This window comes from Liolophura sinensis, chromosome 6 (assembly GCF_032854445.1).
Source record: "Liolophura sinensis isolate JHLJ2023 chromosome 6, CUHK_Ljap_v2, whole genome shotgun sequence".
NCBI classification, from domain to species: Eukaryota; Metazoa; Mollusca; class Polyplacophora; order Chitonida; family Chitonidae; genus Liolophura; species Liolophura sinensis.
The window spans coordinates 21,226,866-21,252,801 of NC_088300.1; the positions used below are offsets into that span (position 1 = coordinate 21,226,866).

At 39.6% G+C, this 25,936-nt stretch overlaps 1 protein-coding gene across 2 annotated transcripts in view; it reads right to left on the minus strand.

Annotated features, from left to right (window-relative positions):
* Window positions 1-5,776: 5,776 nt before the first annotated feature.
* LOC135466364 (EH domain-binding protein 1-like) overlaps window positions 5,777-25,936 on the minus strand; it is a 33,873-nt gene continuing 13,713 nt past the window's right edge. For both annotated transcript variants that reach the window (XM_064743800.1, XM_064743799.1), the window contains 3 exons: window positions 21,910-21,983; window positions 18,610-18,724; window positions 5,777-9,956 (listed from right to left, as the gene is read on the minus strand). In XM_064743800.1, coding sequence (XP_064599870.1) covers window positions 9,875-9,956; window positions 18,610-18,724; window positions 21,910-21,983 — 271 coding nt within the window. In that variant the 3' untranslated portion in view covers window positions 5,777-9,874. The remainder of the gene's footprint in view (window positions 9,957-18,609; window positions 18,725-21,909; window positions 21,984-25,936) is intronic.

The window sequence follows — 25,936 nt, forward strand, 5'->3', positions numbered from 1 at the left end:
AACCCACGGCGTAAAGCATGTACAGGTACCGTGTAACATACGTAACTGTATATAAGCAGCTAAGTCAGGATATACGTATTACATGAAATAATTAATATAAAGCCAAGGGAGCAAGCTTTCAAACCTAATCATCGATTAGTTCCTCTTGTATGTCCAATTTCACTTCGCTTTCGAAACACCTGATTAACCAGCTAGTGAGGGAACACTTCTACCAAGCAGTACCAATTCAAAGCCACGCCAATAGGGCTAAAGTTCGATTTTTTTTTTTTTTTTTTTGCATTTAACGATTTGAAGAATGAGCTTCTTCTGCACAAAAAATGTTTTCATTGTGGAATAATATTGTCTCATTGGACTCCACTCTGTTGTAGCCACTTAATATGTTTACGTTTTTTCTGATTTGTCAAAGATTTATGACATTGTGGATTAAGCCTTGGATATAATAGCTGGTTGGTGCGATGACTATATAGCATGCAGGACAACACGCCTCATTAAACTATTCCAATAATGGAAATTATAAAATGGTATATCTAAAAGCACATGTAATCATTCAATCGATCAAATGTATATGTCAGCTAATATAACAAAGTACATTTTTACGCATAGAAATAAAACAGAAGAGTAAAAAAACGTGACATGTTGAGGCATGTGGCTGCAGCATGTGAGCTGAAATGTTTATGTAATCATACGATAGGGCCTACCATGAAACAAACGTATCAGAAATACAGCAGAGTGAAGCTTGAAATAAACATTTGAACAGAATCATAAAGCTTAAAAAAAGAAAAAGAGATGACAAACTTTAGAAAAGCTTTGTTTCAGAGATGACAAGTAGGGCATCGTCAAAGAAAAAGCCAGCATGTGTTAAGACAGATCTGTATGATGTGCCTTATGAGTTGAGGGAGTGAAGAGTTACGGGTGTATGGGAGGGTTGGTCCGAGGGGAGGTATGTGGTCAAATTGTAATTACCATCCTTATAGACCTGACATGGTTGTCATTGTGAAAGCCCCTCTCCCACCACACTCCTGTCCCATCCCTCAGGGCACACAACATACCGCCTCCCATATGTCAGTCCTGATACCCACTACACATTAACCAACTCAAACCGCGATTTGAACTCAATGTATTCGCAATTAGCAGAAACGGTGCTGGCGAAGACGAGCATTTTGAGGGTTAAATGATGAGAGTTTGTCACGATGATGGAGATTTGATGGAGAGTTGTTACCTCATTCCTGTGGGGCTGGGGTACAAAGGCAGGGTGTAACAATGCTGAGAGTACGGCACAAGGGAGAGGCATGGATCAGTCTGACAGTGGGGTAGAGGTGGACGGGCTAGCGTGTGAAACTGATTACCGGGGACCCTAATCCTAACCAAGAATGGGTGTTCAGGTCCCTGGTCACCTGTTCTCACTTCGTTCCCCTACCCAGAGGCTGACCGATTCCATCCCCCTGTGTCAGTGAGAGACCCGATACAATCGGACGATCACGTAAACCTCCTCCCCTTCGATCCGAGTCAAAGGTATTAAAGTCTGATTAATCCTGTCATTAGGATGCAGGCCTATGTGGCACTGGGCAATTTCTGAGACACGGAGAACCCTGCTAGATTCTCCCACGACGGACTCAACTTTCATAAAATACTTAGCGTATCAACAGAAATTTTCGTATATATACCTGATCTAAATATATAGCGGATTTATTATATAATAATGTTCCTAGAATTTCCTGTGTTTTTCCTATGAAGACAAATAGAGTACTATTTTGTTTAGCAAAGTTGACCCATTGGTCCAAGTTGAACTGACTACTGTTTTCTTGCAATGCATAAGAAATACCTGATCAGTTTGCTTGCAAAGCAATAGCAATAGACTACACAGCTGACAAATAATAAGAGGGGGCTGAGATGTTTAGCGTGCCAGCGCGGCGCAAAGACGCATGAGTCTTTCACCAATGTGGTCGCTGCGAGTGCAAGTCCAGCTCATGTTGTCATCTTCTCCGGCCGTGCGTGTATTGGGAAGGTCTCTCAGCAGTTTGCAGGTGGTCGAGGGTTTACCAAAGGCTCTGTCCCGTATCCTCCCATCACAATGCTGACCACTTTCGTATAAGTGTGTTCTTAAATACGGCGTAAAACACCAAGCACATAAAATAAAAATAAAGTAAAAGCAAATTATAGGCCATACGCATAATTACTGTAAGTTTGAAAGCCTCCTCCATGCATTATTTGTGATTGCCAAAAGTAGTGGGTAAGTTGCCAGTCTGTAAAATCTTGTTTCTGATACGAGGTCTTCATCTTTTTGTATCCCTCTGTTCGTAACATATACTTATTTAAGCATTCCAAAATGATTTATGGATTAAACAAAGTTTTGTTGTTTCTATTACAAATTATAAACCCTCAATGACATAAGAAATGGGTGGTAAAGAAAAAAAATTATCTTTATCACTTATAAACCATTCCTTTCACGAAAGAACAGAAGTATTTGTGAAAGAAATTAAAACGAAGGATATCAAGCATCGGAAACTATAACTATTTCTGGCCATATATATATTGTTCGGAGGATAAAATTATGACAAAAATTCCAACATATCTCATGTCCATTTGTAGTTCTGAGAGGCACTGATGTTAGAAACTATATATATACAAGTTAAAAAAAATTCTGTATCACTTCCGTGTTTATAGATAATAGGTAATGGACACTTCCTGTAATGAAAGGTTTGCCACGCTGTAATCTTTTACAAAATCCCATGTAAGCTATTTCCTTATATCACATATCCCTTTCTAATCACCGATAACTTCCCCTCACTATGCTATATACCATCTATATTTATTTACTTATATTGCTTATACCCCATTTCCACCTACCCCACCCCACACTACAACACCCCACCCCACTCCACTACCGGCCGATTTGACTGATTTTCGCTATGCGACATTTTTATTCGTTAATGTTATGGCTGGATAGCCATTCCTAATGAGAAACTTTTGAGAACATTACAAATTGCCAGATCAGTTTGCCACGCCCAAAAGTATATGCTCGCTGTGTTTATTGTCGTCCGTGTAAAGACATTAATGTTTCCGGTGTCATTCACTCTTCATGAAATTTCTCCACCCATATACGATCGATCGTCGTCGTTTAAGTGAAGTATTCTTGACTATACGGCGTTAACCCCACCTCAGATAAGTGAATAAATTATCTCTTCGTACACATTAGTCACTTCCGTCTGACGATTCTTCACCAGCTGATGGCTGTTGATCTTCCCACGGATCATCTTCGATCACCCCAGACATTTGAATCTGTCGAGAGTCTATACTGTGAACACTTCACCCGCTGGTTTACCACACATTTACCATTTCAGTCCCAAGGATACACTTAAGGTGCAAGTTCAAAGCTGACCTTCGACAGGGAATTTGTAGATTTCCTCACTCTCACCGCTTATGGGGCCTTAGTGAATGAGATATTGACAGTTTGCGCTGTCTAATGTTCAATGAAGACCATTTGTCTTCCACCAGTATGCTCGGTGCGCATATCTTTAAGCCACATCTGAGAAGGTTCGTCAGCAACTTGTCAAAGGTTGATGGTTTTCCACGGGTACTATACGGTTTCCTTCACGCATACAAATAATCTATGAACACGGAAGTGCATGTTACGGGATCTTGCCTCAAAAGCGAAAATTTTAGTATGCCGTCAAACAACAGTCAGTCAATCAATCAATCATATTTACCATGTATATCCTCCGCAACCTTCCCCAGTTATTGACCACATGGATTTCATACCGGTGTACACTTACTTATTTATCTGATTAGTGTTTTACGCCGCACTCAAGAATATTTCACTTACACGATGGCGACCAGTATTGTGGTGGAAGGAAACCGAGCAGAGCCCGGTGGAAACCCACTTGCTTATCATTCATTTATAAACAAGAACCATAACAATACCCTCCACTGATAAAGTAATATTCACATTTGTTTTTTACTCTTAATTTATTATTGAGTACTTTGATCTTTGATTCACACTTTTAAAAATGATATGACTGTGGGGAAAATGCTACGATATGCAAAAAAATACGTTATTACATGCTTAGTGATCTTTTTGATCAGTGATGTGATAGCCACCACAAATAAGTGAATGACATTTTTCAACTTTTCAGATTATAGCATCAATTTTGTAAACTTTGCTGTCATTTGTCCATCGTAATAATGGGTTTTACCCAAGGTGAAAACGATCACATATAATTCAGAAGTTATATACAGTCCCTCTTTAGAGATACTCAGACGAAATAAAAACGGTATACCAAGAATTTTTCCATAAACGGTGAACATACTGTTGAGGAAATGCTTCGGTTAGTTGCATGACGAATTCTCAACTCCAACTCCAGTGTACATCTGTTAATTGTAACAGAAGCATTACATTTTTTTGTCAAACGCTTCGAAGAAAGAGACCAGTCTCATTTGCGAGAGGGATTTACTTTTCTGTACATTGTTCCGTTGTCAGCTTCTATCGTGCATGCATGTGCTGGCGGAAGTGAAGGTCGTGGGTTAGCCGAACTCAATCTGAAGAGCAAACACGAGCATTATACAACGCACGGAAGTAACACGTGTACGACGACAGTTTCTCCCTACCCGGTTCACACAGTATTCAATCACAACAGCCAGTGTAATGCACGAAATTATGCAAATTAACTGGAATTTAATTATTATTACTTTTGAGTGAATAAATACCGACCGTCCATCCCATTGAAAATCGACAGTTAAATGAAAGCTATAGTTACAATTCCATGCCCGTATACTGACACAGGTATACATTTATCCCGTCAAAGGAACCAAGTGACAGTTGTAAGCCGTCGAGCAGCCTTTTGACATAGCGACGTGATCATACTTAGCCTTGCAATTTGGCCCAACGTCGGTTTATAGATTCAAGTATTTTATTACACGTATATTTCCACATGACAGCCAGTAGCTTTATAGCGGGTGTCTTGTGTCAAATGCACGATGTTAAATCAATATCATATACATTGCATCAGAGGCATAGCGTTATATAGAGACGTTCCTATACAGACAAATTGAGCAATTACAGTTTTGAACTCTCGATAAGCTTCGATTAAATTGATGAACATCCAGTCTGATGGATCTACATAAAATCTAGTTGCAGTCACTTTGGCATGTTCCTTTCAAAGTGACACATCGTTTTCTACATCGGCATATTTCCATTTATTTTGCCTGTTGCTTTACGCCATACTCAGTAATTTTTGTTAAACAACGGCGGTAGCTAGCGAATTGGATGTTGTTCATTCTTATTAAGTTAATTTTTTTTTATATACATATGGTTTCTAGTTTCAAAGAATATAATTGTAGATATTGCACATTTGCCTTCCCTCTTATACGTCAACCTTGAACTGTTCATTTTTATCTCCCGCATGTACGTAAATTTCTCGAGCGTCTAAAACACGAATCAATTACAAGGTGTATATACAAGCATATATGCGTTTAATAAGCCTATATATTCTTCAGAAAGAATATATGTGATGCATCTCTACGAGATTCTCCGTAACCAATTCACGTGTCCCGGTAATACGTTAAATGTATCTCTTCGAAATCCTCCGTAACCAATTCACATATCTCAGTGATATGCTAAATGCATCTCTACCGGATCCTCTGTAACCAATTCACGTGTCTCAGTAACACGCTAAATGCATCTCTACGAGATCTTCTGTAACCAATACACAGGTCTCAGTAATAGGTTAAATGTATTCACAGCTTTCATAAAGTAAACCAACAAGAGCAGAAGTTAACGAGAACATTTTATTAAATGCATGTTTACAACAGAATGACATCACTTTGTAGCAGTAATGGTAGCCCATTCTCCCGACAAAACAAAGAACAAAATCTCTCGGGAGCCAAGTTTATACAGTGACACGCTACACTGGGAAAAAGAAGCACCGACTACTTAGCAATAAATTAATAAGAAATATTCACAAACTAAATTGAAACTGAGGGACAAAGTCGCACAGGCGGCGAAAACGCCTACACGTTCACTGTGCAATGACATACTGTATATACTTTGTTACTATGTATACTGGCGACTGGAATGCCCTATTCGGAATCGTACTGGTTTCATCTATACAGTGATTTTACTATATTCATGTCACTGAAGATGATCTGAGCCCGACAACACTACACCGTAAAATCAGTGGACACTCGTGCTATATGGAGATTCAATAATTTGTGAGTAGATCAATAACGACCCGGGACCATATCATCAACATCGAACCGTATAAGCTATATAACATATCTATCATCTACATACATTGAAACAATTTAAACTTCCAGTGACATACAATGGCATAATGATTAAAAATTTGGGTAAAATATTTTGGATGACAAAAAGAAAAAATGAACAAGTGCGACGTTATGAAAAAAAATATGGCAAGTAAACAATTAATCGCCACAATTGCCACAATTAGCAGTGCTGAGAAGGCTTTATGTTAATGACTACTAGACAAAATAATGTGGTTGCCATCGTGCCAGATTAGACCCGATTTGCCGTTATATGTACTGTGAGCTGAAATCTCTACAGAGTATTTATCGAGCAACAGGTAAAACAGTAAACTTGGCACACGAAGTATTCTGACCACAACCAGCATTGTGGAATACATGTACACAAGGCGACTGTGCAGCTCCAGTGTAAACGTGTACGTAAAAGTGTACAAAAACTGTTGAACGTCAATCCTGAGCGATTTTAATTTACGAGCAAATTGCCAGGCTGAGCTTTTGCTTATTGACGAAAGAAGTTTCCATAATTCCTTACTGTAAAGGACAGTCTGGAGGTAACCAAGAGTATTATCGGCCTACCTAACCGTTTCTTATATGTTTATACATGCAATAAATTATATACCATACTACCATACTTGACGTCATTATGCTTCATACGAGCAGCAATCATATTAATCAAACCATATAAAGATCATGCCAACTGTCTGAATAAAATAAATTCGAAGTCTTTCCTTTTAAACACATGACAAAAATGAAGCACAGTGCGCTATTTTTCATCAGCATATTAAATCTACAAATGGATCCAATAAAAATTATGTCTACCTGATTGGGTTACCCCTTTGTTGAAGTTACCCTGCACGTATTGTCTGTCAGCGGTGTATAGTGAATTTTATTTCAGTTGATAAACAGAATCAGTTCTATTCTTTTCTAATAAATGTGCCAGAAAATCGAATAAGTGTACAACATCAAGAATGTATACTCATGAACATAGGGTAAAGTATGGACAGACGTTGACATACAACCGTTTTCCATCCCACCCCACCCACCTATAAAGACACGCATAAGTATAAAGGTAATCACATAGGGGATCATGGCAAAGTGAAGCCATTATATACCTGTCAACGTTATACCATATATATACATATATATATTTATCACACGTGTTGACAAGTTTTAAGCCATGGTGATGGACATCAGATCACGTCCATGTTGCTGTTCACCAAAACCACAGGGGGGCCACGTGCACCTCAGCTTTGACATCGAACAAAATTTTCGTCATGTGACGAAAGAGCTGATATCCAGCAAAACTCTGGTGTAGTGAACAAAGATGTGACATCCAGCAAAAATTCTGATGTATTAATATAGCAGTCCCCGTCATTTTTTTATCTTTTCACAAGCAACAATGCCTACATATATCTGAATCATGGCAGCAATGGATAATCCTGGAAGTTCACGCGCTGTGAGTTCCATGTTTTGCCAGAAGGCTATAGACACTAATATGATCAAACACAGCAATGCTCCACATGTTTAAGCTGTACAACAAATATACCATGGAACATCATCAAAATGCAGCAATAACACTAGATAACACTATACTCATATATACATGTTCTCCAGCACCCGAAGAGAAACTCTTAGCATCCAAGAATTTGGTTAAACATAGAAACGCCATATGGCTTTACATGGTCATAATTTCTTAAACAGTGCTCAGCTGTAACTGAAAGCAAAATCACATGTATTTACCGATTTCATTTCGTGAAAACTTTCCACCTATTCTATAAGTGTCAAAATCAATGTATATGAAGACAATACAGATCTCTTCTCTGTTTCAAGATATTTCACATCTACGTAAACATTTTTTGGGGTACTTTCATGCTCATCATGCACCGTACTCTGTACACCGTTTAAGTAAAGCTGATAACCAACACATCACGCGTAAGTTTTCTTCTTTAAAGTAACAATGGCAAGACATATTGTCAGCACTCAAAGCATCAAATACACATACTGGACATATCATACGCATTGATACTAGACTATCGCTATTTGCTTTTACCATCCAGAAAGATTTCAATTATATATGACTAGACTGGACAATCCTCCATCTTACAATGATTCTTTCTCACACCTACCCTCAACCTTTACGCTGCACAGTCATACTAATCTTGAACAAAAGCTGTGTGACAATCTATCAGCATGGTTCATATTTATGAATTCATATAACAATCAAATCAGCATGAGCGGAATTTCTACCTCTATTTTCCTCGCTTACTTTGAGCACTGAGCACTGCAATAGACATTCTGACAATGTGTTGATGTAAATGCATTTACCTGCTGACTGCAGACATCACTGTTCTGATTAAGCCACGGATAGAATGGAAAGGAAATTACATAAAAGGGTAAAACTGGTCAGGATGGATCAGAAAAGTCAAATGCCTTCACTGGTGTCACCAGCAGAATGGGCATAGAGGGCACCATACCTGTAACTACACAGTTTTCCAGTTGTTTAGTGCCAGTTTGGCTCTCATGGCACTCACGTCACACACCTGTAAAATAGCGTTTTGCTGAGTGATTGGAAGCCATTAGACAAGAAATCCGGTCGATCTCAGAGGATGTGGGAATGTGTAAAAGGCCAAAACCATTAAAAGGCTGATGAAATATTGCATGGGGTGGAAACATCGGCCCTTGGCACAGAAGACATTGCCTTCAGTCTTAGAGCTTTTCTCCTCAAGAAAAGTTGGTGTTCAGGGAAAAAAATCAGAGAGAGATTAAGCTATTGGTTTGAGTAAGCCAAATGAGCTCTATCATTTCATATTCAGTGAGCTCCCAGTAGTTACCGGGAAGTTTGGAGCCAGTTGTAAATTGATGGGGTTATAATTCCCACTTTGGAGACGGTTCTATCGCAGTGTGTGTGTGAGAGAGACAACAGAGGGGATTAATAGCGATGGAGGTAACAGGAAAACTGCGGGACAGGCCAAGAGGGTCAGAGCATGAAGGAATTACTGATGATAACCACTCACTAGTCTCTCTAACTCTGAACCGGATTAACAACCTGTAGCAGTTCCCCGACTCCCAAATGAATGATCCGTCATTGGAAATGGGGAGTCGCCAGAGACTGGGCGACAAGTCTTCACGCTGCTAATGGCACTTCACAAGTGAGCACTTAACGGGAAAAACACCAACACCTGACAAGGGGGCACCGTAATGAATTTCACTGAGTGTGCTGTCAGATAGCGGTACTGCTGCTGCTGGTGGGAGAGGGTGACGGGTGCAGGGGGGCGATCTGGAGGTAGACGGTGATGTATGAGTGGAGAGGAGGATGACGAGGGGTGGGCTCGACACTGGCAGGTCGCCTCTCTCTGGAGACCAAGACGCTTCCATAGACGAGTGACAGGGAAGCCGCAAATGGTTTGAGGTTATCACAACTAGCACCCAATCTGACCAGAGGTTGATTGGAGCTGCGTTGGAAGTGACAGGAGGCTGGTGGGGAGTTAGCAGGCTCGGGAGGGTCACACAGCACTCAGGCAAGGGACATAATCCAGCGATAAGACCGACTTTGATCAGTTGACTAGAGAGTGAATGTCAGGGTAGTGTGGTAATCCCTGTCAAGTGGCCGACTCTGTCACTGTATCGTACAGGACTTCTCCTCCTTCAGCAGTTTGCCTTCACTGATCCGCTGGGTCAGTCTTTCTTCTTCTTCAATCCTGCCGAGGAAAAACACAAGAAAAACTTCATAATAGAAAATTCAATAAAACTTGCTGAGATCGATCTGGGAATTAGTGAACAGATTAGGGAATCCTTATCTATTGCCTGATAACATTAGAACATGGCAAGCTTTCATCAGCAAATTGATAGAGCAAATTGACCAAGGCAGGAGAGTGTATGATTGATGTCTAGCTTAATCTGACTGTTTGAGACGGCGGCTGAGAGCACCACGCCCAGGTTTTAATCCCTCAGAGGCCATACTCTTACACATGACTCTATTCCCCCAAATACAAATGACTACAAAAATGCTACCAGAAACAAAGACAAGGGCAGGCCTTAGGACAACTACCCCATGTTTAAGTGGCTGTTGTGGATTAGGATTAACCCAGAAAAACTCACTACACAAGTACACAGAAGTTTGGATGAGATAGCATTGTGCACGGTAGACAAACCAGAGTCTGCTCTAAGCCCTCCTTCGTATTCACAGGTTTCAAAAACCTCAATGCCATCGCATCCGCTAATGTTGTAGTCCTTTCAGACACAAACCTATTTGATGACAATTGTCCACAATTTTCATAACAATGATAATCTTGTAACTGAATGGTGTGATACCACAACAGTTCCAATCACAAAACATTCAATTCCCCCAAATGCTGTAACTGGATGTTTTGGTTGTTTAAACTATTAACTGTGTTAAAGTTAATAGAAGTTGATTTTTTTGCTTTTCAATAGTACATATATGCTCTGAGCTGGAAGCAGTTGGTTCCTTTATGTAAAGTGAATCACATCTAAAATGCTGTCAATGCCCACAGAAAGGTGAGTTACACTATGAAAGAAATGAGGGGTTAAAGATGAGCAGCTGTTGACTTGTGATTTACTTCGCTCATACTTGACCTTGGTGACATGCCTGAACAAAAGGAGCTAGACAATGGTTGAGACACATCAGAAATCTGTTACCTGTGCACAGAAAACAAGCGAGAATGCCTTGAATAAGAGATAACCTGGCTACAAGCTGTGACAACAGTGTATCTCTTCTAGGCTATTCTCTGGGGAAATCTGTGCCAGAGGGGTTCTTTTCACCAACTGCAACTGTTTGTCATATGAAGGGCAAACATTACACAATGAGACAATGCTACCAAATTTTAAGAAGGTATAGATGACTGAAAATAAGGGAGGAAGATCTAGAAAGGGCAATCAGGTCAATGACAGATAAGAAGGATGGTTTCATTCTTAGATTTACTACACTGTAAAATGAATGAATTCGAAAAAGACTAAGCCCTGCTATTTTAATTAGACACTGCACTGCCATGTATCTGGGAATTCCATCTGAACTTTTCTATTATCAATAAAATAGAAGAAGCTGTTCATCAATAGCTAGCATCTTAACCTTGAAAATCTAACACATTTCATATTTTTGCAATTAAAATTGTTTTAATTATTTGTTTATTTATTTGATTGGTGATTTACGCCGTACTCAAGAATATTTCACTTATACGACAGCGGCCAGCATTATGGTGGGAGGAAACCTGGCACAGCCCGGGGGAAACCCACGACCATCTGCACGTTGCTTAAGCATGCACCATGCTGATTTCTTTTAATAACTGAATGAAAATTTGTACCCCAAAAAAGGACAGATTCACACAGTTTTGAATATGGTTTCAGTTGTCTCTGCTGAGGTTTACTTAATGTTGTGTTACTTTAAATCAAAGAATATGCCAAAGTAGAGACACATTCCCTGGTGACTGAAGTGATAAAGTATCACCATTGGCAGACTAATGGTAAATAGTTACACCGTGGATTATCCACAAATTTGTAAATGTAATTAAGATTAATTCTGACTGCAAGTAAAAAATATGATATGCGTGAAAAATATGATATGCATGAAAATAAATGTATCAGATTTTCAAGGGAAAAAAATTGGACAGCAGGTTTCTAGGTTAAATCTCCAGCCAAACCCTGATACACCTTGGCAGGTAATTTGCTGACAAACCATACAGGATACACACAGCATGTCGATTTCCATTGTAATCGGAGGTTGCGTAGTGCATGTGCCTCAGGTATCATAGGGACAGCGACAAGATTATTGAGAACCTGTCTGATTAAGGCCAACCACCTGGACCAGGGGATTGCTGGGATTTAGATTAACCCCACACCAACAACACAGCAATCACAGCAAGTCAGGCTAGTCATTCAACAAGCTATTCAACAAAGCACTTAATATTATCTAAGATTACAAGATAAGACTACCAAAGTAAACTGATACTATCATTTATTTTCCTTTTCTAAAAGGATCAGTAATGTTGTGTGACAAGTGTGGAAAGGGTGTGCTTAGCCTTTAATATGACAATCTTGATCCACATTTATGAGGACAGCTTAAAGCCAACGTGGAGTGTTTGTCTTCAGCCAGGAAAAAGCCAGCTGGTAGTGGTCAAGCAAATGTCTGGTGTGTCCTTCCTGTTCACAACTGGTCAGTCTTATAAAAACATGATCGTGAATCCATAAAAAAGATTTCTGAGAAAACATCAAACTGTTGGTCAGAGGTGTTGATAGGAAATGTGATAACAATAAAAGATCATAATTGTCTATTGATTAGTTTGAGAAAGACAAACAGACTGGCCAGTAGTGTGAAAGTTTTACAAGAAGAAAGCAGGGTAGTTCCCCCTTTAGAGCTCTTCAGTGTAACAATGTCTGAGGCAGGGAAGCACCACAAGGTTGTGTACAAAACTAATTTCTCCAATCTAATTATTCTAAGTAGAGCAAAATGGCTCTTGAAATGAAAAGCATGGCTTTGAAGAGAGCTGCTGTGTGGCTGGGGTTAATTTGAAGCGGTAATTTCATGAGTAGATAACAGTTGTAGAGGCCATCAGTGTAGCTATGTTGGGGGTAATTGGGGGAGCGGGGCTGAGCATAAGCTGCCTCCTATCACTGCCCCGTCATCCATGCGCTCCAGAATTGACTATTGATCCATGGGGCCTAGTTATGCCACACATGGCCAGCCAATGACTGCCCCTAATCCCCTGTTAATTATCTCTCGGGGGACACAAGAGAAAACTTTCAAGTGTAACACAGAAAAAAGAGCGATGAGCAATGGATCAGAAAGGCACTAATCCTCTTCCCATATTCCTCTATTCAAATACCCTTTTTCCCTTCCCTTCTGCACCATAAAGTCTTTAATGAAAACATTAATTTTGTTTTCTTTCTGGGTTTTCTTTTTTATGATCCACTCAAGGGTTGGTCTGGGAATATCTCCACCTTAGCTTACACAACATTGCCTGGTCTGCTTTCTCTGTGATGGAGGACAACCATGTTACTACATCACAGCCAAACAAACAGCAGACCTATGGGCAAATGTCGACTTCAGCATTATGTCTTTACCTCTTATAATTTCAGATTAAGTAACTATATCCTATACACAGTATGTCCAAACAAAAAAAAATTAACAAATTAATCAGATTACATCCATTTATAATCTTTGCTTGCAAAACCATCTAGATCAGTTTCCCTTTCTGAAATTGAGGTTATTTATCAACAAGTTTTTATCTTTGGTTTCATCTAATAGAAGTTTACATTGTTGCCTGATAACTTACCGACAGGCTATAATGCAAGAACATAAAAGACTCACATAAAGTCTATACAAACATTATTATGATTTAAAATCTGGTAAATAAATAAATTAATAATAAATAAATTAAAATCAAAAAAAATAAATTAATTAATATAAAATGAAATAAAATAAAAAATAAAATAAAAAAAGGAATTCATCCAAAAGCAATTGTCATGTTTTCTCTCTACACCTTCAATATGAAAAAAAAAATTAAGTTCTGAAAGATACAACACAACTGGACAAATTTGGGAGTCAAATACTGGCTGATCTAGAGCATTGGACAGAGCAAAGGCATAAAAAAATTATATTCATCTTCACAAAACCAGACTTAGAAATGGGATTTTTCAAAGGGGTATGGCGACAAGGAGCCCTGGGTGAAGTGTTTGTATTTTGTTTGATGTTGATGAAGCAGTAGATGTGTATTACAGAAGGTGAGTTCTGAGGACTACGTAAAGCTGGCTGGGTTATAGTGATGTAACAGAGGCTGAGACCAGATTACATGTACAGAAGGACACCAGGGAGATCTGGCCTCCAGCGGTCCAGGGAGGGCCAGTCTGAATCAGTCAGCCTGCACAAGTCATTGATCTACATGCATAGTAATTAAATCAACCACTCAACTATAACTTATACCAATAAGTCAGCTCTAGGCAGGAAAATTAAACAGACAGACAACGCAGTTTTGTGAAGAGATATGTCCCCTATTGTCATCTGACCCAATCCCTGTGAAGAGTGTATCAAGCCTCGTCCTACTGGTTCAACGCGCTTCCAAAAGGTTTATCTCTGTCCTTTAGACATACCTTAGTTCTACCTGGCTGATGACAAGCCGTCAGGTAAAGCACCGCCAATAATTGAGTAGAGAGCTGTTAATCAGATTACAGATAATTACAACCATTTCATTAGGCTGGCTCCGGTTAGGGGATTTGTTCCATTCTACAGCTTAAACCTCACAACAAATAATGTGTCCAAATCAGTGGCAAGGGAATTCCCTGGCCCCAGTAAGCCTGCCCAAGGCCAGAGCCCTGCCATTGGCAGCCAACACACACATGCAATTTTGATTAATTTCTCCTCGTTTCAAAAACAAAGGATGGGATTTGCTGCTGAGGGTGGAAGGTTAATCACAAGGCCCTTAGCATCAGAATAGTTCTTGAAGTTCACTTCACACATACAACAAACGTCTTTAGCATCTCTAGCCACTGTCAATGATCTGAACGCCTAATCACCTAACTTCAATCAAAGCCTTATCAGGAAATACCACTACTGAAGTAGCCCACACTCGAACCTATGAATATCACTTCTCATGCTTAAATGATGGGATTTTATTGAATACCATTATTCTTTTGAAAATCAAATTAATGTAAACGTTTAACAATGTCAATGTCCGAGGGATGCGCCAAATTTGATCACATCTTAATACAAATATGTATTTGATGAATTTACAGTTTTAAACTGAAGATGCTTTACTTTAACTTTTAATTTTAAGTATAAACACAATTTACAATTTTTATTTAAAAGATACAATGAACCACTTGCGGATATTCTATTCAAAACAAATATTTCAGTGATTGTTTTTTTTTTTTGTAGAACATCTAAGGTGTAATAATGATAATGGAGTTCTGTTATCTGACATTTTCAGCTGCTGTAATTCTTATACCTTCTCCCTTTGGGCAACATGATTATTCAAGTGTATTCTGAAGACATTATCCTGTGTAGACTAATAAAACTATACTTTTTGTGAAGCCCTGAAACTGACCAACCCAACCAATGCAGATCTGTCTCCTAAATGATGTTAAAAGAGTGCATAACACAGTAAAAGTTGAACTTATATACCTGAAAATGTTCAGGAATGGAGTGTTCTTGACCTATACTACCTGGTTGACAGAATCACTAGTGTTACTGGGTATTTTCAAACTATACATAAAAAGGTTGGGGAAAGGAGTTGGCAGAATCACTGGAAATTATGAAGATGAATTTACTTTGCAATACTTTGATCTTGTACCTGCCTTACAGGACGAACACCTTCCCTGACTAGGAAACAAGGATACAGAAAATACATGTACAAATGGATTTACCAGTGACAGAGCCATGCATCTTACATGTGTAATATTACTTCATATGTAAATTTTCTGTTATGAAGAATACCCGCCACCAACAATTTCTGTATTCAAAAATGTCTGCTATTTTTGCATGGGATTCCACAAACCAAATTTGTTGACAGTCTCACAAATAACAGCCTCAAATAGTTAAAAGATGGTTGAATATCAGGAAACTCTTTTATGGCTGCAATGGAGGGCGACATCACTTGCCGGACTATGCACAAGCATTCAAAACTACTTCTACACGTTATGTGAGAATAATTAAATTTTCTAGGCTTACGGAGTTGAAAAACTCAACATGCAAAGCATAAGGTTATACAGTAAGAGGAAACTTTTTTCATCTCTGGAGTTGTAAGCTCACAACACCAGGGGTTTACTTTTCAGACAATAGTCTGCCAGTCAATTGTTAGCCCAGAGAATTCCCCCCCTAAAACAGCAGCATACACTAGGTATGTTAAACAAAATCCCGCCTGTTTTCATGAATTGAATCTGAAGTTTTCTAAACTATATCAAAGTTACTGCATCAAAATGAACATAAAATAAAAAATACTGATGAAATTTAATCAGGTAGACAATAGCCCTGACAAATGTCTGCACAGATTGCTGGTACAAATATTGACATGTAAACAGAGATGAGTGCTTAGTGGTAGCTGAGGTAGACACCATCCTTGTTATCCCTTCCCCCAATGACAGCCCTAACACTGGGTGTCTACCCTGCTCCCTATACACCCACTGCCCTGAAGAGCTAGGTAAATTCAACCCCGACTTTCTCTGCACTTGTGCATGACATGTAAGACAGGCAGGTTGGCATGTCAGGGGAAATTGGTCAGGTGTATTTCATAAGGACATCTGGTTGTGTGTGCATATCGTGGTGATGGACCCCACCCTTATACAGTGAAGAGTTATAAAATTTCAACATTAAATCTGAATACAGTCATCTTCAACACCAGGCAAAACAGCCAATCAAGCTTGCTATGCAACCAAAAAAGAAAAAGCACTTTTGCTTAATTTTCTGTGATCAGTGTGAAATATTTAATTTCAGTTGACTTGTCTTAATGTTTCAATATATTGAACTGACAATATATTTTCAATATATTTAACTAATTACCACATTAACTGGTACATGTACTTTCATTGCTTTTTCATTTCATGAACCAAAATAAACACATCACTATATTACAGACCTTTCTTCACTGTCGCTGAAGACAACACATTTGACCAATACATAAGTGATACTAATACAGGTCAACCAAATGTCGCACACATTAGTCAGACTTGTTTAACTGTTTTATGATGTCCATGGCATCACGATAGCTTTCGCCAATAACAGAATGATAAGTACGATTGTCACAAGAAGGCACAGACTTGTTGGATTCATCCAGTCCGGCCGCGAAGGACTTGGACTCTCAGAAAGCCTTTCTTGAAGGGTGATTATACTATTTCACATCACATTATGATTTTTTTACAAGTTTCACTTTGGCCATTTTTGGTTTTGGACAACCATACATTTTTCAGCACTAAACCAACTTTAGGTAATTATTGGTGAGATCCTTATTAAGATGAATGTGCATGTACATCTAAAACATGAATTTCAAATTTTTTATCCACTAGAATTAGAGATATGGTATTTATATATAAAGAGTATCTGCACTTTTTTTCTCTTTCTCAGAAACACACTCAGAACACACGGTGGAAGTTAGAAACAGAAGTTGAACTATTCCATTAATATCAGCAATTAGCACAAGATCTACGGAGTTGACTATTGTCAAGTGGCATAAATATTTCCCACCAAGGAGAACTGACTGTAACGGAATGTTTGTGAACACCCTAACTGATGGACAGTCCGATCGAGGAGGCCAGTGAGGTACATGAGAAGCAGAATACCTTTGTCACATTTGGACAGTATCTGAGCACAATAAGAGAAAAACAGTTTTGAAAGGCTGAAGTTGTGTGGTTTTTGTGCACCTCTGTTAGGCATGATCAATGTGGGAGAAATTAGGAGACAGCACCGAGATGGCGGTTGGACAAAGGCTGTCCCAGTACAGCATCAATAGACCCCAGGGGCCAGTTAATGATCCCTACAGCCACAACAATGTCCCTCGCATTTACACCAGGGGAGACAGTGCTGAATCCGTCTCAGAGCTGAGAGAGAGTAGAGAGAAAGTATGGCGATCAGCTGAGAGGAGAACGCAATCAGCTGTCAGAAGACACTACCTCACTCCCTGCTTCCCTCCAAATGATGCATCAGACAAAATGTATTGACACAAAAATCATTACTCACAATGCAACAGCCACACACAAGGAAATACCCGATAAAAACATCCTCCCACAAAAAACAATTTATACAAATAGAGTGTTGAATATGGGAGAGTGGATAATGGGCAGGTAGTTGAGAGAGCGGAGAGTTAAATGGTTTATCACTGCTCTTCTACAGGTCTGTATTCATAGCCTTTAGACAGCCATTAGAATGCAGTATACACACTCTCTGTCTAATTCCCTCTGTACAAATCAACTTAATGCAATTTACCCCAGGTTGATAGGAAAACAAACAAAGGAAACCTGTCAGAGAGTGGGGGCAGTGGGGCTGTGTATGGGGCACACAATGGCAGCTATGCTGGACATTGTCACACAAGCCTACACTAGGCTCACTTGTCATTACACATTAACAGTTCCCGTCACCGCTTATATCCATTAACACAACTGATGACATATCAATCAACCTTCTCCCATTTAATATTTTCCTTGTGAAAATCCCCAATAAGTTATTTGAGAATAATACACCAAAGGTGATGTGAAGAGTGTGGCAAACTGTTGTCTGATGCTTTGCTCAGAACTCAACATCATATTAATGGAGCCTGGTTTAAGAGATTGTCATGCGAATAAAATCTGAGTGTAAGTCGCAATTCAGATGATAAATCAGAGCTCTGAAGCCAAATGTGCGTGTATCTGACTTACGCTCTTTCCTGAGAATCCAGGTGCTGAACCAACTCATCACGTTTGTTAACAACATTCACAAGCTCTTCCAACAGCAGTTTTTCTCTGTGTTTCTGCGCCTCAGTCTTCTGCCAATCTGAAGAAATTGAATATCACTGATTAATCAATGACAATACAAATTATTTCCCTTTCTCTGATGATGCCCTGAGAAATTTAAATAGTATGCTAAAACTGGCAAATACTCAACAGCAAAAGTCACAGGGCCCCTTTTTATGAGGCTTCACACAGTTAACCAGCTTCACCAACACCATACAAATCTGAGCAGATATGCCAAGAAAATGTGACTTGCACTGTCTAAGATAACAATACTTGGTTTTGGAGCCAATCTCAGTCCCGAAAAAACTTTCCATTTGAAAACAAAATTGTTAAAAACCTCATTTATTATGCAATTCTTTAAATATTTTCACAACATAAGTTGGGAAATTTTGTTATATCATGCAAAAAAAATTCAACAAACTTTCCCAGATATCAAGTAAATCAAACACACTTATATGGACACATGCTACCAACAAATATTTCCTTTCAAATTTCATATGAATGTATTTGTTTACACTTGTCCAGCTTGTTGATACAAGTAATTAAATTTCCTAAAAACTCGCTTCACTGTTCTTCTCAGCTGTTGTTCCTTTGTTTCAATCCAGCAATATAAACTTCATGCATTTAATCATTATTCTTCAAGTATTCTAGCTGGTCAGTGGCTTGCGAAAGGTCGTCTGTTTATTCTAGGCACACCAGTTTCCTTCACCCATGATATGACCTCTACTGAAAATTTTGAAAGATTGAAAAAGATGAACAAATAAAATAATTGGGCTACCTTTATCTGGCACTAGTAATTTTGGATTAAAAATAGACAAAAGACAGGCCTACAAGTACTAAATGGAAGAAGAAAAAAACCTCTCTATATACTCTGTGTTGTAGCTTTATACAGTAACCCTACTTCTTCAACCTTCTCAACCTCCTCTGCATCCAATGAAATGGAACATTCTGAGAAAACTATGTGATGTAAAGAAATAACTGGCACAGTTTTATGAAGCTTGCATTTTTTACTGGCATAAATATTTGTATGCATAGATTCCACGGAAAAAAGTGTTTGAAAACATTTACAGTACTGTGGAGAGAAATATCTGCATACATTTGTGAAAGTGACCCTTGAACAATACCCTCGCATGATCCAGGTATTTCTGATCTAGGTAAAATGTGTTGATGAATGAGAGGTGAGAGGTTAGGCCACTGCCCCAATAATACCATGTTATTTGGTGTTACTAACAACCGGCTGGGTGTGGAAGTGGCAAGTACAACACCACCCCTCAGTCCCAGTGGGCCATGATCAATCACCCCACAGGACAAGGTCTATTGCTACCGATCTTTATTCACTCTGGTCTGTCACTGCATTGGGTACACAGTCATGGGAGCTCTTTGATGTGTGGAGTTGAACAAGTCTGAGCTAGGGTCTGACTTTCCATGCCCTTTCTACCTGTCCACAATGGGCAATTACAGAGAGCTGCAAAAAGAGCATGGTCAATATGTTCAGAGAAACACAATCCATCAGAAAGCGGGTGGGTGACAGCTCCCAGACAGACCCTCTCTCACTACACCAACAGTTCGCCCTGCAACATCCTTTAGCTGAAGGTTTCAAGTGAAGTCCAACTGGTCACCTATTCCTATTTCCTTTCTGTGGCAGAGGCGTTTAAATGCTGGCAATGTTTGAGGAAGTCAGTGCACTATCAAATCACTGTCGACCACGCGTACACACTGACAGACGGCATCTGTACACAACATGTCCCCAGCCAGGACGGGAAAGCCATTTTCTCCATCATTAGCTAAACTGTTCCTGGCTAATCAATGTGACAAAGTATCCAGTGAGAATTTCAAAATATTTGCCCACTGATTCAATAGCCATTAATAGTGGGCGAGTTTGGTAGGGCTGTGGAGCCAGGGTGGAATCCATTTACCGGCACACTTGGCCATGTTTCCTGGGCTAGGGGCTGGGTATCTAGTCTCGCACAGACAGCTGTATCACCATTCCACACATTAGGGTTCGATCAATGGCCGGTGTGGGTTACACTTACTAAAGGGCTACTTCCTGTCCGTCTCTCTGCGAGTAAACAGGCGTCCTGCCCCTTCAGAAACAGCAGAGTCTCACCCTACCCCAAGACGTGGCCAGGAAGGGGCTAGTCTTCACACAGACTCTCACCCTGTGTACACAGTCATCGCCATCATTAAGGCAGAAATTGAAACAGCTGTCAATGAGCACAACCTAACCTGAGGAAAATCGTAATTTTCTATGATATCCACCAAACTAAAAATCAATGTTTTTGCATCACAAAAGAAAGTGATGAGTATCGTGTAAACTGAGACTTTGAAAACTCAGAACTGGCATTCACATGCTAATAATTTTCACACATCTGGGAAAATGCTGTAAAACATGTGCCTAGTGAAGAATGGCTTCCAAAGATAAACACAATATTCCTCACATCCAGGCACAATCAAACTGGCATTAAGCAGAGGCCAAAATAAAAACAATACCGAGAGTCAGTATAGGATGGGTGTCCTAATACTGTCATTGAAGGTCATATTGGTGTCTAACAGGGTGTCCAGGAAGTTGTTATGACACAAGGGATTCCACATAGCCTGATTAATTTTTTCAGATTTTCCCCCATATTTAAGCACTATGGCAAGGAAACTAGTGAATGAACATTGGCAAAGAGCCTACCAATATCAGGGAATTTCTTCAAATAAACACAATTCATTTGTTACGATTTAAAAAGATTTTTCTAATGACAAATCCTGAAACTCCATGGAGGAAAAGACCTTTAGTCCGTCAACCTCAGATTACCTTGTTTTAAATCATTCCATATCTTAAAACTGTAATATTTGATATATTCTGAACAAATTTTGCTAAACACGGTGAAACATTTTATAATTTTATGAAGTGCTAAAACTGGGCACCTCAGGCTTTAAGGAATTTTCATTTACTTATTTATTTGATTGGCGGTTTACGTGTTGCTCAAGAATATTTTACTTACTCGATGGCGACCGGCATTATGGTAGGAAGAAACCTATCAAGTGTATAGTGTATGGGTATACAAGAATTATTACATAGTAAAAATAAGTAACTCAATAAATCATTTCCATGGAAAGTTAAAGAGAAACTAAATCAGTACAAAAATGTTTTCATGGAACCCCATTGGAGCCCTTGCGGAACCTCCACATTGTCCAGTATACACTGCTACTCAGACATAGACGATTGTCAGGACTTACCTTCCATGGTTATGATGATTCGCAGCTCTCTGTTGAGAAGCTCAAACCTCCGCTCCAAATCCTCCTCCTTCTCTCTGTAACACACAAACACAACAAGCCCTTTTATACAAGTCAGTTTACACACAGATTTCCACCTCTAATAAGTTTAGGCTAAAGTTGTGATAAAATAAGATTGTCTAAGAATTAAGGTCAGTAGGTTTTACAGCAAAGTGGCTATATAGGGGTTCAATTTTGATAGCTCTTTTTCCGTGGAATATCTGAGTTAAATACAGCCCCAGCAATCGGATTGGGCAGGGCAATTGAGGAGGGGATCAGAGGACTAGGGAGAGCAGTGTTTCTATACTGGCTGATCTAGTTTCTAAACTAGCCACGGCCTCCAGCTCCCTGAGCCCTAGCGCTTGTCTACGGCCAACAAATCACGTAATTACGGAACTACAAAGAAATGGAACTTCTTAGGTGGGATTGTCAGCTTGAGACGGGGGTATTAGTCCTTACAGACTGGTTCTCTAGCCGAACTGATCAGTGAATACTACTACTCCCTCACTACAAGAAAGGACAAGTCATGTTGGGGTTAGAAGTAATCAGTTAAGAGCAATGATCATTCAATGACACACCATTTTAACACCCTATCCATTTTTTTATTATTATTATTGTTACTTGTTACATCAAGAATCTTCTAGTTTTGAACATATATAATGGAAATTAAAAAACATAACAAACAGAGGTAAGTTGAGGTGACTGAAAGTCTATTAGCTATAAACAAACACTTATCATCAGTGAAAAGACAAGATGAGTGAATCCTGGTGCCTTTGAAATCTTTTTCTGGAACAGAAGGCGATCTTCAGGCTACAATCACAGACCAAAATGCAACACTGACAAATGATGAAGTAATGCTTGGTCAAAATGAGGGAACAGATGAACCGCAAAACCACTCGGATATCAAAGCCAGTGGTCCATGTATCAGGTGAGAAGTCAACTCCAGATCATCTGTTAGAGTTTCATGTATATTGTTCAAATGTCAGCGTCTCCTGCAGACATACATAAAAGCTTATTTGGCCGGAGGTTAAGAGAAATCACAGATTATCATTGCGGAAGTAAAACAAAAGCTTCCATCAACTCTGGACAGCAAACATAAAAGCATTAAAACTGAAAAACTTCAACACATAATTGATCAAAAGCACGCAAAAAGGGGAAAAGTGAAAATGAATTTACTGGGAGACCTTTGGTAAGAGAAGGGGAAGGCTGGCTGTTAAGTTGGTTTGTGCTAAGCCAGTTGTGTCTCCTAAGTACCATTTTGAGTGGAGATCCGTGTTAATTTGCCCCTGGGTAGATGCTGGCCGCGTAAAGTGCCATGTGACAAGGATTGTCAGCAGAAGTGTCAGGACCATAACCTGGCAGCCTCGCTCTGCGCAGCAACTGCCGGTTCCGCTAAGAAGGGATTAGCCTATCTCTACTCACTCTCAACCCCAAAGCCATTTTAACTTTGTCTCATCAGATAATGGCGTGGCCAGAACTTGTCGCTGGCCCCAGTCATAAACCTCCACCACATCTAGTAACATTTCAATCTCAGCCACTCCACTCTGTTTTCATACGACCCTGGGGAGGGAGGTAATCCGCGCCCGTCAATTAGGGCAGCATCCACCTGTGGAGGGGCACACATGTCCCCAGTCCACCCACTGCTTAAACCCCGACTACCCAACATGGACCGACGCCACCAGGACACCTCCTGGAACAGCACTTCAGGAAAACCTAAGTCACTAAGCCAAAAGCAACTTGTGTTCAGAAAATTGGACATGGTCCAGATTGTTGTATGTTGTGTAAGACAAATGTAGGACAATGGGATGACAGGTGTGATCAGGTGACCTACAGGTGGCTTAGATCTGAAGCTGCACTGAAGTACAAACAATCTCAAACTCAGCAAAACACAGCAAGCATATCATCTATGGTCTGAGATATGCACTCATACTGTGGTAAGGCCAGATAACATTGCCTTATGGCATAAAGCTAATCACACAAGTGTGGCTCATCTATCGATATTTAGTTATTATTGTAACAGATTACTGTAGAGAAACACTGCAGATTGGAATGAATAGTTTCCTATTTACATGTGCTCCTCACTAAAGCACTTGTGAACACTTTTTGTGACATCTCCATCACATGCATCTTTTTCATAATTTTTATTCCCCTTCATTTCTTCCTCTGATAATCATGTTCAAACTTACTTTAGAGCTAAATGTAATTCTCATCTGTCCTCGTTGAAAAAGGAAATGAGACACCAGGAAGTTTAATTCATTCTTCTTAAAGACGCTTATTCGTGGCAACAACAAAATGGTTCAGACTTCTTTCCCACCATGTATATTTAACAGCTCTATGACTAAGATGTATGATGAAACTATTGAATGTAGGATAATAGTAAGCCTTTGTTAAAACAATAGGACAGGCTTTTTCTTAAATAGCTTTCCTTTCTTGGTTTCCACTGAAATTTATGTTAAACCACAATGAAATAAACACATTTTCAAAGCAATTCTTTTATCTATGCACAATTTTAAACAATGATTTCTCCTTAACAAACATTTCAATTTCCTGCTAGGGTAAGTTTTTAAAAAGATTAAATGCAAAGATACTGAATCATTTAAAAACTTCCTAATTTCTTTCTTTGATGAATTTGTCTTTTACATCCTACTCAATATTAAAAGTAATATATTATTTTATGTTTGAACATTAATTGAATATGACTTGCTCCAAATTCTATTTCCTTAATGGTCTCCTCTAAGAAACCTTTGAAATATGATTTGGTTATTAAATAGACAAGGTCACCAATACAGCAATATCTGATTTCTGGTCATATCAAGCCTTGTGAGAATGAAATGGATTACATGAATGGCAGTTGTTCAGTTTAGAGGGGAGATATTGTTGGGTGTAACTATGACCACATCTCTGGTTAGCCCAGACCAGGGTGAAGAATAACAGAAGGGAAGTTTGTGGCCTGCCCCAAACCAGAAGCTCTCACAAAGCCTGGGAAGATGTCCATATGTGAGGATGGAAATCGTTGTCAGCCCCTAATGTCTTCTTGATAGCGCAGCCTTGAGTCCCCAACACCTTGCTACAACAGTCCTTCAGCAGTCTGGTGTACCATGCCAATAGCTGGCATGGTTTTGTGGTTGAGTTCGCACCATTTCAAATGGAATCAAAGAGGAAGTCAGGGTTGCCCCAAACTCCTTGACCCCACTGGAGCTGGTTGAGGTCAGATCGTGGGGCAGGCATCTGGTCAGGAGAGATGGAAAGCATCATTAACTCTCACAGCCTTCCCTCACAGAGTTGTCTTTGCCATTGTCTTCTACTTGCTAAAATCATGTTTCTCTTGTTAACCATTGGGTAACCAGGCCAGGACAATGGCTCTGTTACACCATCTTACCCCAGAGTCCCCAGTCAAAGGGGATGTATGTGGGAAAAGTTTGGGGCTCGTCAGCCAGTGCAGGGATACAACGCCTGTCTCGGTGTCATTTCATAATTAGCAGACAGACAATAGAACTGTTTGAGAATTGTATCAGGCCTTTCACCAACAGGCCACAAAAATGAGAAGACGCAGACAGAGGAGCGAGAAAAAAAAGCAATGGTTGTGTTTGTGTTTGGTGAGAGAGTGAGAGGCGACAGGCCCCTCAATATGACAGCTTCACTGTTTGGAGATGAGCTTAGGCTGGGATTATAACCCTGGCCCAGACAAACACTCCTCAGCCCACCTCCCCTTCACTGGACACTGTTTCACTTCTGTTTTCTCCACAGATTACTGAATGTATATCTTTACAGTCAACACAGCACCTCACTACACCCCATCACTTCCCTCCTGCAGCCCACAGACCCCCACTCTGGAATCAATGATCTAATACCTTCTCCTCACTAAACATTGGCATGGTAATCTGCTGTAACAGCCCCAACTTCTCCCATCAAACCTAACTCTACAGCCAGAATGGTCAAACCATGTGTTTTGGGTATAAAACCAGGCTTTGAAATCACCACAGAATTAGTA